This window comes from Phyllostomus discolor, chromosome 3 (genome assembly GCF_004126475.2).
Source record: "Phyllostomus discolor isolate MPI-MPIP mPhyDis1 chromosome 3, mPhyDis1.pri.v3, whole genome shotgun sequence".
Taxonomy (NCBI): domain Eukaryota; kingdom Metazoa; phylum Chordata; class Mammalia; order Chiroptera; family Phyllostomidae; genus Phyllostomus; species Phyllostomus discolor.
Genome location: NC_040905.2, coordinates 49680397 through 49697509, shown reverse-complemented (window position 1 = coordinate 49697509; position 17113 = coordinate 49680397). Strand labels below are relative to the sequence as shown.

Genomic DNA, 17113 nt, shown 5'->3' with positions numbered 1-17113 from the left:
TTTAAAATTCAATCTAGCAAATACAGACTCTCAAGAGGAGGTGCAGCAATAAAAGATCGCAATTAAACTGGCACAAATAAACCTGTGAGAAGGATTCTCTCTCAGATGCAATAGCATGCTATTCTCTGTCTTAATTCAATGCTAAGAGAAGAGATTTAATTTCTCTTTAAAGCAAATGAAGTTGCTATATGTAAGACCAGCAATAAGGAAGAAGGCTGAACCGAAGAATTATGTGTTCACAAGGAAGGTGCACCACTCTCAACACCCTCCACTGTACAAACAAGACTTGGGGAATCCACATTCTCTGTGTATGGTATTTAAATTGCCTGATTGTAGTATATGGACTCTGAGTTTTATGGCTTGAAATGTGAGCCCTCACAACAGGAAGGTCCCATTATACAAACCTGAAAGTTGCATTACATTCTGTTTACTGAAAACTGAACAGATAACCTCCACTAAATCCCACAGAGGAGGCATCATTCCTGCTCTGTGCTTTCAAAGAATTTTATTTATATCTCTAATTTTACTCATGATAATTGGACTTGTTACACCTGATTGTAAGTCTCCTTTGTAGACTATAAACTCTTGCAAATAGAATTCATGTTTTATTTATCTCCGTATTCTCCCAGAGCCTTACAGTGTCTTGAATACAGTAGTCAATAACTATTTTGAGATTTAGTTTTAGTAATACGTATATTAAGCATTTTCCAGTTACACAGTATTATTAATGGATTCCCACCTTTGACATACTTTTTCCTCTCTATTTCTGAGAACTGTTGTCTTTGAAACATGACAAAGGTTTTTAGTAGATTGACAAAGTAATTTAGATGGGTATATAAACAGTAAGGGAGTGACTAACAATTTTTTTGGTTGAATTGTAACTTTATGAATATTTGCAGAGGTTTCTTTTAAGCTCTCAGTTGTTTAAGGGAACCCATCTATCTTGGATGGGCAAAGGAAAAGAAAAAAGTCAAGAAGAATGACAGAGAGTATTCAAGAAAGACTACTGTGACTTCTAGAAAAAAATACAACAACTAAGTCTTTACTTCAGGACCCACTAAGCATGTTAGGATCATGACATTTCCAAGGCCTATCTTTTAACTGTTTTTCTGAGGAATTGTAAATTTGATGTTCAAGAAACATTTAGTTAATGCCTATTGGACCCACAGACACAACTGGCTATCTGATTTTCAGGGCTCATTTAACAATAAAAATGCAGAGCCCCTTTTCCAAAAATTATTAAGAATTTTAAGATGATAACTGCAAGTGTGGGCCCTTTTAAGCACAGGGCCCTATGTGACTGCACAGGTCTCACTTCTATGAAGTCAACATTTTCCTGTCTTCAAAGAGCTTCCTGTAGTGAATGGCAAAAGGTCTATATCTAGGGATCGAAGCTACAAGTCAAGTATGTACAAGGGGCCACAGGAACCTAGAAGTTCCTAACTTTGTAGAATCATCCCAGAGAAGATGACAGTTAAGTTCATTTTTGAAGGGGCAGTGGTAGGAAAGAAACATATTTCATACCAAAGGAAGGCAGTATTCACCTGTCACATTTTAGGAATAGGGTTACTTTCAAGGAGGGTGGAGCAGTTAACATGATGATGACATAATTGATATTGAGAATGCAATGAGGCAGAGGCCAAGCATTGGGTTGGCCAAAAAGTCCATTTAGCTTTTTCCATAAAATAGACACATTTTTCATTTTCACCAATAGTGTTATTGATTTGGATAGTTTGAGTATGTCAGCTGTCTCCTGCTATTGGCTTCTAGTGGGTAGAGGCCAAGGATGCTGCTATAACATCTTCCAATTCGTAAGACAACCCCACAACAAAGAATTATTTGTCCAAAGTGTCAGTAGTACTAAGAAACTCTGCAAACCACTTTTGATACGTTCAGTCACAGCACTTTCTTCATACACTAAACCAATCTTTTCTTATGTTTCAGTTGTTGTTTTTACCTTTCTTGAAATAGTAAATCATAATATGCTGAAATGTTGTATATCTTCTTCCATCTTCAAAATTAAAAGGACTGCACAAAAGTTCACCAATTTTGATGTTTTTTTAAATGCATGCTGATGTGACAGCTGTCACAGTACAATCTAATAAAAGTGTTTTGAATGAAACTAAAGACGACTAGAGCCATCGTGTGGAAAACGTAGATGAACTTTTTGGCCAACCCAATATATGGGGGAAGAGGTTGAACAGTTATTAAATGCCTACTGTATGCCAAATTTGTTTCCCCCATGTCATAATTTTAAACACAACAATCTTGTAAACAAACTGTCTTACCTATTGTACAAACAAGTTAGTTTAGGCCCAGGAAGGAAAGGTTCAAAGGGTATGGGATACATTAGGCATCCAACAAATATTTAAGGAATGACTGGTGGGTGTGACTTAAGGCCCAGGACTCCTAAGCCCTAGGCCAAGCTTTCCCTAAACTTGCTTTTTACTCACCACCCGTCTTTTCTGCTTCTCTCCAGAGTCCAAAGGTACCCGCCCCGCCCTTCCCCTCGCCCCGCCCTTTCCTTGCCCCGCCTCTGATTTCCACCTGCCGGAAACTAGGCGGCAAAAGTACTTCCGGGAGGGCAAATGTTGGCCCGGGCAAGATGGCGGCCCCCTTGGAGCTCAGTTGCTGGGGAGGGGGCTGGGGGCTCCCATCGATACACAGTGAATCCTTGGTGGTAATGGTGAGGCCAGGGGCGGGAAAGACAGGGCGGGGCTAGAGGCGCGAGGTTGGCTGGGCTGGGTACTGGCGGCTGGTAGTGGTTCCCAGCCCGCGGAGGCCACCCGTGGCGCTGCTCGCTGCTGCTTGCATCGTTCTGGGTTCTCTGTAGTTGATGAGTTACAACCTGGCCTGTGACGGGAGACCCATCACTTCTCTGCTTGGACTGAGTTATCCTCAGTCTTGCAAAGCTATCTGGGTGGTGGTGTGAAAGTTCGCAGTAGGGGACGCGCGCGCGCGCGACCAGCTCCGCATCTTTCCCCCGCCCCCCGGACCCTTTGGGTAAAAAGGTTTCCGAAAGCCGGATAGTGGCGCGCGTGCTGCCCCGTCTAGAGATTAGGGGAAGGACGCGCCACCTTGTCTTCGGGGAACCGGGCCGTGAAATAAAGCAGCTCTGACGATTTGCATTACGTACTCAGCCTAAAATATTTTATTGCAAACTCTGTTTCAGGCTTACGCCAAGTTTTCTGGTGCACCCTTGAAAGTCAATGTCATAGATAACACCTGGAGAGGTTCAAGAGGTACAGTGTAAACTTTAAACACCACTTCTGCCCTCTTTAAGGGCCTACCCCCTTCCCCCTTTAAAGCTCTGAGGCATAAAGCTTTAGGATTTTCGTTTCTTTTTACCATGACCTTGGCTGGTGTAGCTTATGGTTTATCATTCTGAGTAATACTTAAAATGCAAGCCAAATCAGAGGAAATTATGAGAAATGTAAATGTTCTGTAGCACTACTCTTTGTGAAATTGCAGAAAACTAAGATATCAACTTACTTTTTTCTCCCCTCCAATGGACAATTGGTAGAGTTGAGTATTGGAATCTTTAAGAGGAAATAGAAATGTTTCTTTGTATGTAAACCGTTTTTTGATTGTAGGAGATGTACCAATCTTGACAACTGAAGACAACATTGTATCTCAACCGGCAAAAATACTAAACTTTTTAAGAAAACAGGTGGGTGGTTCCTTTAGAAGAAGTAGATTGTTGATCCCTGCATATCGCTTTAAAAAAATACATTGTAAGGTTTGCGGATTTTTTTAGAAATTCTTTTTTGTCAAGTCACTAGACAATTGGAAGTTTTTCTTTCTAGTTTCATGGGGGAAAATGCAACCAATTAGAACTTTTTCCTTATTATCAATGATAACAATAACTTCTATTTAATCAGTTTGTACAAAACTGGTCATTAACAATTACTGAAATAATAGTGAATAAAAATTGTAACAGTTATAGACTTTATTGTGTGCATGATGCTGTGCTAAGAACTTTATTTGTATTAAGCAGCATTTGCCACTATGTATTTCTTTTTCCCTTTTAGTATCATGTTTGCTATTTTTGAAGAAGAATAAATAGGAATTGTAATTTATTTAGCTTCACTGTTTTGGGATGCTCTTGACTTCTGAGGGTTTTTTTGGTTTTATATTTTTTAATAGAAATATAATGCTGATTATGAACTCTCAGCAAAACAAGGGGCAGATACGCTGGCTTACATTGCTCTCCTTGAAGAGAAGCTTCTTCCTGCAGTGGTGAGCATTGGTGAATATTACAATATTCTAATGATCTACTGGAAATATACTTATTTAGGAGAAAAATAATAAAAAAGGCTTAAGAGAGGAAATTTCACTTATGCATTAGCCTTGATTCTTTCATTTTCCAGTGAAACTGGATTCTTTTAGGCATTCTACTAGTACATGAAACAATCAAGTAAAAGATAATGTCATTTGGAATTGAAAAGTCTTTGTGGAAGATGGAGTTTGTCGCTCCATTATAAAATTGGGTGAACTGTAATCCATTCATGCAGCAAAGATTGAGTGCCTACTGTATGCTAGGCCTTGTTCTGGGTGCCTGGGATATAGAGATTAAAAAAAACCCTCACATTTAAAATCTTGTTTAATCCTTGAGTCTTTCTAACTAGAAAATTTGTATGAATTCACTTTATACAAAGATATTTATGAGAAACTTGCACATCGACTGAGTGATCTTTTAATAAAAGAACATCCTTGTGGTGTTTTTTCTTTTCTTTTGCAGCTTCATACATTCTGGGTTGAGAGTGAAAATTACTTTTCTGTGACAAAGCCATGGTTTGCTTCACGAATTCCCTTTCCCTTGAGTTTGATCCTTCCTGGAAGAATGTCTAAGGGAGCATTGACTAGGATTCTCCTGACCAGGGGGCAGCCTCCTCTCTACCACCTGCGAGAAGTGGAAGCACAGGTACGGTTGCTATCCAAGCGGGGCCTTCCCAAGGAGGGACGAGAGATAGTGGAGACAAATTTATCTGTAGTTGCCTGCCTAAAAGAGGAGCTTGAGAGCATCTTTCCTGTCTCTGAGATGTAATGTCATCCTTATTAGATCTACAGAGATGCCAAGGAGTGCCTAAATCTTCTGTCAAACAGATTGGGGACATCTCAGTTTTTCTTTGGAGATACGTGAGTGCATTCCCTTAAAAGTCATTTTGATGTTTTGTGTGCATATTTTGAATGAGCAATCATTCAAAGCAACCCCCCTTGTCTTCACCCTTCCCCACTGAGTTTTTCACTTAAAAAAAATGTAATGGGTTTTACCATGGGAAACTTTCCATCGGCAGTGATCTAATGTTGACTTACTGCACTGCAGTAGTGAACCGAGAACATCTGAGACTACTCCCACCCTATCGCCAATCCCTATATCACTCATGAGTGAAAATGAATCTTTAATTGACAACTGAATTTTCTTCTTAATAAAATGAATGGTTAGAGTACTAATAAAAAGCCAAGTAAAATCCTAGTTACATCATATTATAAGCTAAAATGGGTGGTAAACCTTTAAAAAGACTGTATTGTATACTTGAGAACTGACTAATAGTATATTTGAGAATTTTTTTAATAATACCAAATTAATATTTTCTAATGTTTTTCTAATGTATTTTCTAATGCTTTTTAAAATATGCTGAATATATTTTTAGGCCTTCTACCTTGGATGCCTATGTGTTTGGTTTTCTTGCACCTCTGTATAAAGTCCGCTTCCCTAAAGTTCAGTTACAAGAACATTTGAAACAGCTCTCCAACCTGTGTCGCTTTTGTGATGACATCCTCAACAGTTATTTTAGGCTCACTCTTGGAGGTAAGCTGGCTCCTCTTCAGCTGGTCTCTGTATGTAGTAGTATTTGTATATTTCCTAAGGATGTATAGCAAGATTTATTACTTATTAAAGAAGTTTGCGTATTTTCTTTAAATGCTGATTAATAGCACCTCGAGAAGTTGCATTTTCTCAACTTTATTTTTATTTTCATGTTTTAGTTCTTACTTAAATAGAGAAATTAATATTTGCTTTTTGTCTCTTCTTTTGGGTTTTATACAATTCTTGCTTTATGTTCTTCTTTAAATATTGCCCCTTTGAAGTGGGTCATTTTCTTTGAAAAGATTAAACCACAGGTATTTATTGAACTATTTATTAAGATAGCACTTTTCCTAATGCAAATGGGCAATTACTTTAAATGTTGCTTCTAGCATTTTCCTGCGTGAACAGAAATCAGTAGCAGATTGATTTTGGTGAGGTACACCCCCATGATTCCACTACTTGAAAACTGATTGCATCAGACTGGAGGTATAGTAAACAGAGGGCACCTGTCATTTAGGATATGATTCGTTGGGAGAGTGAGGCCTCGTGCTTAAGTGATTGGGATACTAAATTTATATTGGGAGAGTTGGCAGAAACTGTCATTTTAAGAAGCAGGAGTTATAAAGATAGCTGGCTGAGCAACGGTTTATTTTTTATGGGTGGCTATGTGTTTTGTATGTAGGGATGAGTTAATATTAATAGTTTGAGAGTCATGAAATTAAGTAACGTTCAACCTTGTTACTTTGAAGCAGTGGTTGGCAAACCTTTCTACAGGACAAATATAAAATCTTGGGTCCTATACCAGATTTACTAAATTAGAGTTTCTTAGGGATAGATTCCAGGAATCTGTTTTTTAAAGTCCCTTTGGATACTTTGGATGCTGGTGGATACCCGTTTGGGACTGACTGCCTTAGAAAACTATGCAAATAGTTGTGACTGATGACCTATTTGGAATGGGGGTGGGGGGAGGGAAGGCACGACTGAGACCTGTGAAGGAAAGGAGGACTGCTGTGCTCTCTTACTAAGTGCTTTGCCTAGTTGCACCACACTCGGCCTAACAGGGTCTACTCTGTGGACAGATTTGGTCCTTTTGTTTATGGTTTGGTTTTGGAGCATTACTTTGCCACCTAAGTTTGACTTTGGACCCAGAATAGTTTTTCTCTTTGCCTTTTTTTTGGAGGGTGGTCCATGTGGGAGGGTGAATAGATTCAAAAGTCTTTTGATCTAAACAGCTTTAAAGGCTTTCACAGTTTCCTGTCTTTCTGACTTCTGTCCCTGGCTTCCTAGGCATTTCTCCTGCTGGACAAGAAACGGTAGATGCAAATCTGCAGAAACTCACACAGCTTGTAAATAAGGAATCCAACTTGATTGAAAAGGTCATGTTTACTTCAATCATTTGTAATAGTAGTTTAGTATTTTCTTTTCTGCGATTAATATTGTAATTTGGGTTATGAATTAACTTTACCCTCTTAATTTTTTCAGAAAGCTTTTTAAATATACATTTACTAAAGTTGTGTAATATAATACAGTATTTTGAAGCCAGAAGTGGTTTGATTGCTTTGGGGGAAAATCTGATAACATGATTGCATTTACTTTTACCACACAATTAGTATTTTTCAAGTTAGGAGACCCAAAAGCCTGGCTTAAAAAAAAAAAAGACAAAAACAATTCTTGCTTGCTTGTCTGCTTCTGTCTCTGAAGGTTAACACTTCTTGAGATCGGAAGCATCTGAACTTATCCTTTCTTGTTAATTGTGTTACGACATCTTGTTCTTACACATGAACTGTGTCATATTTTCCCCTTCTTACCTTTCTCTTTTCTAAATGTTGTCCACAATTTTTTTTATCAGTGTGGGTATTTTGCCATTTTGGGGGTGTTCATTTGATGAGAGAGTGATTGAGTAACTGGGTAGAGGAGAGCCAACAATGGAAATTTTAAGGGTGATTCTATTTGGAAAAACACAAGAGAGTTATGCATTTCCCCCAAGTGTCTGGTAAACTTGCTTTTAATACTTAATTCTTTCACAAACCAGTGGGGCCATGCAGCTTAATAACACTGGCTAGCAGTAAAGGGCACTGTGTTGTATGCCCTTTATATGAGTTACCTCATCTAATCCTCACCACAGCTCTATGAGTGCAGGTCCTCTGTCCTCCCTCTTTTACGGAGGAGAATACTGAGGCTTCGAGAGTAGCTTGTGTCACCTACCCAAGGTTATTCAAGCAACAAGAGTTTGAGAGGTTATTTGAACCCTAGCAATTGGACTCCAGCATGGGCCTTGCAGTTAATCAGCCAACTAACTTATGAACGAGATCGTGTGTCTATTGCTAGTAGCATAGTAGCTGGGCTTATAGCTGCCGCCCTCTGGAATGACTGTTCTGTTTCTTTTTATTGTATTTTGTGTGTTGTTAGAACTTGAGAAGTAAGTAAAACTGAGCAGTAAAATTGTAAGAGCCCAGTGTTAAGGTTTGGGTAAACTGAATAAAAGCCTAGTTTGTTTTAATTCTTTGTCCACCCCAGTAAATCTCATGAGAGAAAATACATTGAGTGTTAAGTGCAGATAATGGAAAAGTTTCTCAGACTATTTTAGGCACAGACTATTTAAGACACTTATCTGCTAGATGAAGGCTAGCCAGTATAGTTTCCATCCTCTTTCCTTTCCTACACACCCTGTGTACCTCTGCTGAGACACTTCCACCCTGCTGTATGAGAGAACATCTTGAGAAGATAATCAAAACTCTAAAACATGCGTATCAAGTGGGTAAAATGATGTTACATTCTGTTGGTTTTGTGTCTTTGATGGCAGCTGCTTTCAAGTCTTTTATGAAGTTGAACTGATAGTGAGCTCAGCACCAGGACCTGAGTATTTTGCTCTGTTTGCAGGGTGCTCTGGTTAAAAGTAGTTTTCGAAAATCTGATTCAGTTCTAAGTACTCCCTCTGCTAGTGCTTCCAGGAATGCCAATGTACTCCTTAGTGTAAGTCCGAAACTCGGGCGTTTTCTCATTCTGCTCCATATGAATTTGTTTTTCTAGAGCAGACTTAGAACTGATCCAGCGTTTGGAATGCCTCTGAATCAGGGCTAAAGAGTGTATCCTTGTTTCCGTCTCTTTTCCTAGCTTCCCTTGGTCTAAATATTTTCAATCTGAAACAGCTGGTCTTTTTGAGTGACGTACAGGTAATTTTCATTCAGACAGTGAGTTCAAAGAATAATAGTGCTGGAATAAGACCTGAGTTCAAATTTCAGCTCTGATACTAGCTTTGCAACTGAATGCAAATTCCTTAACCATTATGAGCTTCATTTTGTTAGTCTATAAAATAGGGAATGACTGTAACTGCTTTTTTTTTTCTTTCTGTACAATGGTGTTGGGAAGATCAACTGAGGTATTGTATGTGAACAAACTTTCTAAACTGTGGAGCTTAGTATAAGAGAAGTAGAAGACCTCTTAAACCAAGTCATGTCAGGGTTGATTTCAGCAGAGTATCCATTTTGTGGAATAACGGTAATTTTGTGAAAGCATCAAGATGAGCCATATTGCTTTTGTACATCTACTGAGTCAGCTGGTATTTGAAGAATGACATTTAGAATTCTTGAGAGACGATCCATAAGAAAAAGGTTTCTCTGGCAGTCCTAGACACATATGGTCCTGTACTGCTCTGGGTTACAGTTTGGGCGGGGAGGCCACAGTCCACGCACGCGGTGGCGGTGCCACAGCCGTTAGTCAGATGTACCTTTTGTACTCCCACAGATGGATGACAATCTTCGCCAAAGCCCGCAGCTCCCTCCTCGGAAACTGCCAACACTTAAACTGACTCCAGCAGAAGAAGAAAGCGACTCATTACAACGGCTGTCCCCCTGACAGACACCGTGCTCCATGTCCAGGGTCACGGACTGCTGCAGTGCTCTCTCACACCGAGTGTGTGAAGACAGAGAGAAAATTCTGTTACTAAGTACAGGAAGACTCAAGCAAGACAAACTTTGTATGATATCTATTTTTTTAAATTAGGAAGCTTGTATTTTAGCTTGGCAATGCACTTTAAATTCCATCAAAGTGAATACTAAGTGAACTTGGGGAGAAAAAGAAAACACATTGTACTGTATATATGAAAAGAAAAACCTGCCTTAATCGTGGCAGATTTTTGCCTTCGGTTCACATGTTGCTGACCAAAAGCTACAATTCTGTTCTGAATGTGCACTCTCACTTTATTTAAGCTAATTTATAAATTTAGTTTTCTTAGACCAATATGAGTATCTAATATGTGGCTCTTGGGCTGAGGCCTTTTTCTTCTGTTTAGAAATTTGATGCCTACTTTAGACATTAGGAAAAATATATTATCCTAATATTGTATTTATTTCCATAGAAAAAGCCTGCATTTAACTATAAAAAGCAATGAGGAATGTGCTTTTAAATTATGCTCTCATAAGACTAATCTTTTGGGGGTTTAGTACCATATGTAAATATTAAAGGTAGTTACATATAATATTTATCTGACTATATGCACTTCAGTATTACATAAGTATTTGCTGATATGTTCAATCTAGGTTAGTAAGGGCTCTTTTAGTTTGTTGGGTGAATGTGCCCACTTCAGACCTATGTATTTGCAGTATATCTTTAACTCTGGTCATCTCTTTCTTGGATTGATTCCAGGAGGACTGAATGTGTTGGCATCGTTGTTATGCCAGGCTCTAAAGTCTTATTGAAACCTGTTCTGTTTGTAGACACCACTCAGAAGGAACTCTCACCAGAGTCATAGAAGTACCTACTGTGTGCTGGTCCAAGTTCATCATGCTTGGCTCATACCAGTGTTCTTTCATAAGAAGCCTATCATGTAGTCAAAAGTTTTATGACAACTATTTTTATGTAGTTTAACTATAGTTGAAGGATCCAGTGGAATAATCGGGAATAGCAGTACATTTTTAAGAATATTTTCTACTTATTGGTTGCTGAACTGTTAAAAGATTTGCTGTGCAAGTAATTTTACTTATACTAAAATCTTATTTTAGCAGCTGAGGTGCTTCTGTTGTCCTAAAACCACTTCTGGGATTTTTAAAATATAGGACCATATTTTTGATTAGTGTCTTAAAGGAATACTATGGTGCTCAGCAAATCTTATCGCATTTTGCAGAAACCCACACGCAAAGAAAACAGCTTTGTAGTCCAAACTCATCCAGTTTGAGCTGAGTGGAGCTCTGCTGTGTTTGACCTGCATCCTCTCAATTTGTTTGGTATTTGGGTAGCTATTTATATAGGAGTTTTAAGTCCTTGTAAATATTTCTTCTTGAAAGTGAGAGGCAACGTGGTCTTCAAAATCCTGTTTATCTGTTTGGATGCATTTAGGGAGAGTAACTGTAATTTCTGCAACAGGTGGGAGAGAGTGTGTGTGTGCGTTCCGTGTTAATCTTCTGTTCGTTTCCAACAGTCTGAACTCCGTATGAATGTTGTGTATTGAAAATCATGACCAGAGGATTTTATTGTCCTCTATGGTTGATGATGTACATTGGAGGTGGTTGGTTAGCACATCAATCAAACATCTGTTTATGCTTCAGCCAGGGTTAGTCATTTTTAGTTATGATTTATATTAAAGCTTCCAAAAAGCTTTTGAAGTGGCTTAGAATTGTCAAACACATGTAAAACAGAACAATTAAAGTTAGTTTTGGAGTGGTAGAGAGAGCTGTACCAACCCTTACAGATTATAAAATTGAATGGTAATTCCAAGTCTCTCCGTAGGCAAAGTCAAAAGATAATGCTGGATTATGTAAATTTTTATGTCAATAAAACTAGTAATGTCCATGAATAAGAAAAGCGTGTTTTAGTTTCTATAAGAATGTGGGAGACTGTGCTCTTACAACACACAGACTTCAGCCAAGAAGCATCCCATACTGTTCCATGTGTTGAAAGTCTAATCACAGGCTCTGTTTTAAAACAGGTATTTGTCTTTTTCTAGTAGAGAAGATGACTGTAAATAGGATATATTTCCTTTTGGTCATTCCTGCTTTGAACTGCGTTTAGACTTGTACCACATAGGCCATGGTGCTTCCATAGCACTTTTCCTAAGAGGCAAAATGTGGTTTAGACGTGTGAAAATTTGTATGTTGGCTTACTTAGCTGGGCTTTTTTGGTATAAGTTCTAACTGAGCACAGACCACTGCAGATATGCGCTCTTGGGGAGGAACAACACTCCAATCTGGACAGGGCTGGCGATCAGCCTGTCGGGATGTGCTTTGTATGAAGTCTGAGTTTGTTGAGATAAACGGTCCACAGTATTAAACAAAATGCTATGATCTACTTTCTTTTGGAAGTGATGGTGGAGGCTAACATAAAAGGGACTACATGTTTATCTTTGTTTGTGGCATAGGATTAGAAAACTGGTCAGATAATGCCCGTGTGATAAAGATCCTACATCAGCCATCATCAGTCAGCCATGAGACTGATGACTCTCACAGCACTAAAGAAACTAAAGAACCGTGAGGATGGTCATTCCTTCACAGTGTTTCTTTACCCCTACAAAGGTAGGCCCTGACAAGTAAAATAGATGTCAATTTAGGTACATTTGTATTATTTTGGGGGTATTAAAGGATTAGAGATTTTACATTAAACCCAAAACATTTTAATTTCCATTTGTAATTTCTATGCATTCAATATTGCCAGATATGAGGGGGACCCAAAAAAAACCTCCATGGAATTTATTGATAAACTGTGTATTTATTCTTACATGTTTAAACTTTAGTCACCTTCAAATACTCTCCATTTGATGCAATACACCTTTTGAGACTCTTTTTTCCACTGCTCAAAACAGTTTTGAACTCGTCAATTTTGTTGCCTCTTAGTGCTTCTATTGTTTTTTATTTTACCTCTTCCATATTGGCAAACCATTCCCTTGCAGGACTTTTTTCATCTGGGAAAACAAAAATAAAGTCTCTTGGGGTGAGATTGGGTGAGGGCGGTTGGGGGGTTGGGGGTCTTGCCACTTTTGGTAAAAACTGCTGAACACCCTGCTGTGTGGGCAGGTGTGCTTCTAAATCACCCATCATGAAATGGGCAAACATGCTGAAAGAATCTTTGAAAAAAACTTACTGAAGCTGAACACAGCCTCTCACAACAATGCCAGCTGGCACACTGATACAGATGGGTTCCTAGAACACCTAATGGGGGAAGCCTGTATTATAAGGGGCCCACCCTCCAGAAGATAATTCTGGGTGCTTTTTTGGGTCACCCCTTGTATGTAAACATGAAGGAATGGAAGAGCTTATTTCAGTCATAGCTAAATTATAATTTTTAGAAGTCTGCAAAAATGAAAAAAAAAACATCAAAAGAGTCAGAAATTGGTAAGGGTGAGAGTATTTCAGAAAACCAATTTTTTAAAAGGAGCCTCGTGATAAAAGTTTGAAGTCAGTAGTATGTTTTCTTAGGGCCTCTTCCAAGAATACACATTTCTGAATTTTTGACAGTTTTTTCATAAACTGTCAAAAATGTTAATTCTTTAAAACCAAAATATAAATGCTTAAATGCAAAGACAAAAAGCTGAATGATGGATACACAGGATTTCGCTGTATTGTTTTGCAACTTGTGAATCTATAACTACTTTAAAATAAAAGGGTTTTAAAAAGTAAATTCAGTAGAGTAAATATATCATTATCTACATAAACTATGATTTAAAGTTTAATGCTCCAAAGATAGTATCCAGTATTCAATTCCAGATGAATAAATACAAAATATAAATGAAATATAATTTATTTCATATTTGAGTTTAAAGAAACAAGCAACTCAGGTTTGCAACAATTGCTGATGAGATCTCTTTTGCCTTACCAGGAAAAACAACAAAAACAAAAAACAACCTAGACCAGGAACTCCTTTTCCCTAGGATATAAAAATACTCTACAATTTTATGTTTATAATGATATCTTTCTTTCTAGGGTACCTGGGCTTACTCTTAAGGGTAAAATAGTTTGAAAAAACTTTCTGTGTCTCTAGGTGGTAGTCCTTGGCTTTTGCGTGGGTCCACACACGGGGGCCTCGCTTTAGTGGAGGTGCAGCCTGTCCGTGTGCTTTTGGTTTTAAACTCGCAGGGATTTCGTAATTGACTTTGTCTTGGTTTGGTTGTGTATGTCTTTGAACTCCTAGCAGAGCCTCGGATTATGATTGGGTTGTGATGATGGTCTTTTGTATATGTTGTTCGTGTTAAGAGTTTTATCTTTTGCCTTTTTTCCTTGTTCAGCTCTGTGGAATTTACATTGACTTTTCAGTGTTTTCATACTTCCTAAACAGATCATTAGGAAATTTGTTGTTAGTTACCCGAATTAAAGGTCAGTAATCCTATTATCCTCACAGGTTTAATTGAAGTTTCATTAGATCTTCAAAAGGCTGATTTTCACTGAGCTGTTAAGATGGAGTTTGTTTTTTTTAAGGGTATGAAAATAATTCAGCCCAAAACTCTCTTGGGAGGAGTGTTTTCTAGGAGCCCAGGTTACCCGACCTAGAGTCAAAACTGTTGTGATGGAGGTGGAGAAGCAGCCTCAGAATCAAACACATAGTGGCGATTATTTTTCCAGGTGAAGAGGCCAATGACGAGAGTTAGCACTCTTGAACAATGACTATAAGAAAGGGTAACCTTGACTTGAACATTTTTAAATAGAGAGGGGAATGGGGATTTTTTTTAATGATAGAAGAATATTCAGAGAAAAACAAAGCAATTTCTTTATAAAAATACAGGAAAATATGTCTTTTTATATCCTCATTATTAATTTGAAATTATACTGTAAGATTAAAAAAGATCTTTTAGTTCATTGGACAAGTAGTTCCTAAAGGTGTGTCTTGGCAGAATATATTGTTACATGAATAGAGAGTCAAATAGATTTGGGAAGTGTTGGTTTAGACAGAAGTTACTGTAGGCTTTTCAGAACTTTGACATGCTAATGTGTGGTTTCAGTCTCCAAGCAGGACCTGTGTTTTATATACCATTTCCCTAATTTATTTTTATGTGGATTTGTTTTTCACATTTTTTAAATTATTGTTCAAGTACAGTTGTCTCCATTTATGTGGATTTTTTAAAAGTAGGTGTCTTATGAGATTTGTGTTCTGTGAAATACACCTAGGGAAATGCTGCCCTAGAGTGTTTTTGCTTGTTTGTGCTCATTGCAAAGACTTCTGGTTGGGTGCCTCAACGAGTGGCCATGAACGGGAAGAAACAGGTCAGGACTCCCGGGGACCATGGGGTTGTGAGAAGGGTGGCTGCGGTCTGCGAGGTTGGTGAGGTAGGCCCATGCGAGGCCCCTGGTCAGTCCAGCCCCTTTCCCTAGAATCCCAGGCAGTTTGGGAATGGGTGGTTTCAGAGAACTACCCTAACCAGTTCACAGGCATCTAGGAGATAGAGGGAACAAACTCGGAATTCCAGAACAATCTTCTAAATCATTTTAGGCTGTCAAAAAGGCAATGAATATTATTTATAGCACTAAAGTCAAATATAAGCTGGTCATTTTGCGCGCATGCACGCGCGCACACACACATTGTGTCCTAGAAAGTTTATAGGTGTTTCAGGAGCAAAGCAAAGGAAGGTTAGTATTTTCAAGTTGTATTCCATTTCTGGAGGCATAGTCTACATAAGGACCATGCAGTTTTTGTGTGCATTTCGTAGCACGAGGGTTTGGAGTTTACAGTTTACATTCCCAGCAGTTTCTATATCCCCCAAATTTAAACTTTACTGGCCTCCAGATTTCAGAGGACTAAGTATGTTGGATTTCATTTCCAAGTATGAAACCAGATTACCAACCGGGCACTGGGGTGTGCTGGTGTGTCTTCTGCTGTGTAGACAGTTGCAGATCCGGAACACCGAGCTTCGGACGTGCATTTGAGGGAAGACTAGCCCTTGGGTTTGTGTTGCGTGATGGTGAACATCTTGTCACGTGAAAAGCAGTTGGACCTTTGTTGTGATTCTTCCTCATGCAAATTCAGAGAAATGCCTTTTGATCATTGGGTTTATGTATCCCAGATCCTTGGAAGTCAGGAAGAAAGCGTTGCCAGAGTTTGCATCAGTCCTTTGCAAGCCATGCGCTATAGAGAAGGCTGTGCTGGCCACACTTTTGCCGGACTGCCGGCTCTGTCTCCTGCAAGCTGGCGTTTGTGTTTCTTGGCAAAGGAAGGGTGCACTGAAGCTTTTATGTTAATTGCATAAAGATGAGTTTTATTTATTTATTTTTACTTTATGTCTTATTTTGTAAAATAGAAAATAATGTCTCTCCATTTTTCTGTTTATCTTGAAGTGGAAATTTGAGGTATTTAGAATGTAACTTCAGCTTTCTGGAAGATGGACAGCAAAGGAGATAAATAAGAAATGTATATTTATATACATAGTGGCTTTGTTCCACCAAGCCTATCTTTGAATGGTAAACATTTTAAACATCTGTTCTAGTGTACAAATACTATAGATTTGTTATAAACAATCTTAAAATAAGCAATTTTGGTCATAATTTCAACATTCTGGCATTGTGTAGTATGACTGTATTTTACTGAGAGATTGTGTATAAATACCCAGAAGTGGTGGTGATGATCAGTGTTATAAAGAATTTATGCTGACAAATGAAAAACTGGATATAATGTCAAAAGAGCTGTTTTCACAATAAAATCTCAGATCTCCTGGATGTTTATTAAATACTGATTTGATGTTATTTATTCCTTTTATTTATTCCTTAAGGTGAATTTTTGGATAGTCACAAACGATTATTCAGGATTAGGACTGAACTAGATCAGGGATTGTTGTTAAAATGTTCATTCTGTCTGTGATGCATTGAGGTCACTCGTGCCTTTTCTAGCCCTTGCTCAGGGAGGGCAGCGGCCTGCTCCCTCCGCCTCTGGGAAGTGTGTGACTTGGGCGATTCACACAGCTTTTCAGGGTGACAGTTATGTCATCCCTGGGACTCTGTAAGTTTTTGAAAAGTTTCCCTTTGCCCACTTAGATAGTTCAGCAGTGTCCTGTGTAATTGAATGGAAGACATACACTGAGAAAAAATAGTGCAATTTTAGTGAGGGGGAAAGACATGTTTTTTGCTGCATTTTTTTTTTAAATGGGAAAGATGTATGCATATAGAGAACTCTGGTAGAGCTAGTCAAGGAAGGGCAGGTTCCCTGGGAGGATGAGTGTGTTTGTTAGAGTTTATTTTTAATTGAGGTATAATACACATACAGTGAAATGCATCAGTCTTCCAAGTAGAGCTGTTCAGGTAAGTAAGCACTGTATTTCTCCTACATGGGAAACCAGCCATCTCCAAAGTACGCAAATCTTGATCGCATGTGAACTTTGGGTCCCAGATGAAA

At 38.4% G+C, this 17113-nt stretch overlaps 1 protein-coding gene across 4 annotated transcripts; it reads left to right on the top strand.

The window, feature by feature from the left end:
• Positions 1–2554: 2554 nt before the first annotated feature.
• On the top strand, positions 2555–16451 carry MTX3 (metaxin 3). 4 transcript variants are annotated; one of them, XM_028523070.2, is made up of 9 exons: positions 2555–2686; positions 3173–3242; positions 3594–3670; positions 4147–4239; positions 4742–4924; positions 5063–5139; positions 5655–5812; positions 7097–7185; positions 9554–16451. In XM_028523070.2, exons 1-9 carry the CDS (start codon positions 2606–2608, stop codon positions 9662–9664), a joined length of 939 nt encoding a protein of 312 aa, XP_028378871.1. In that variant the 5' UTR covers positions 2555–2605; the 3' UTR covers positions 9665–16451. The 4 variants fall into 4 exon arrangements, 3 of the variants coding, with proteins under 3 accessions (XP_028378871.1, XP_035876357.1, XP_035876358.1); XR_004901960.1 differs by lacking the exon at positions 9554–16451 and adding an exon at positions 6199–6295 and having other exon boundaries at positions 2563–2686; XM_036020464.1 differs by lacking the exon at positions 4147–4239 and having other exon boundaries at positions 2563–2686.
• Positions 16452–17113: the final 662 nt, after the last annotated feature.

Coding starts and splice junctions, on each gene's coding strand:
- MTX3 (XM_028523070.2), top strand. CDS start 2,606: ATGGCGGCCCCCTTGGAGCTCAGTTGCTGGGGAGGGGGCTGGGGGCTC. Junction 2,687..3,172: donor GTGAATCCTTGGTGGTAATG/GTGAGGCCAGGG, acceptor ACTCTGTTTCAG/GCTTACGCCAAGTTTTCTGG. Junction 5,140..5,654: donor CAGTTTTTCTTTGGAGATAC/GTGAGTGCATTC, acceptor ATATATTTTTAG/GCCTTCTACCTTGGATGCCT.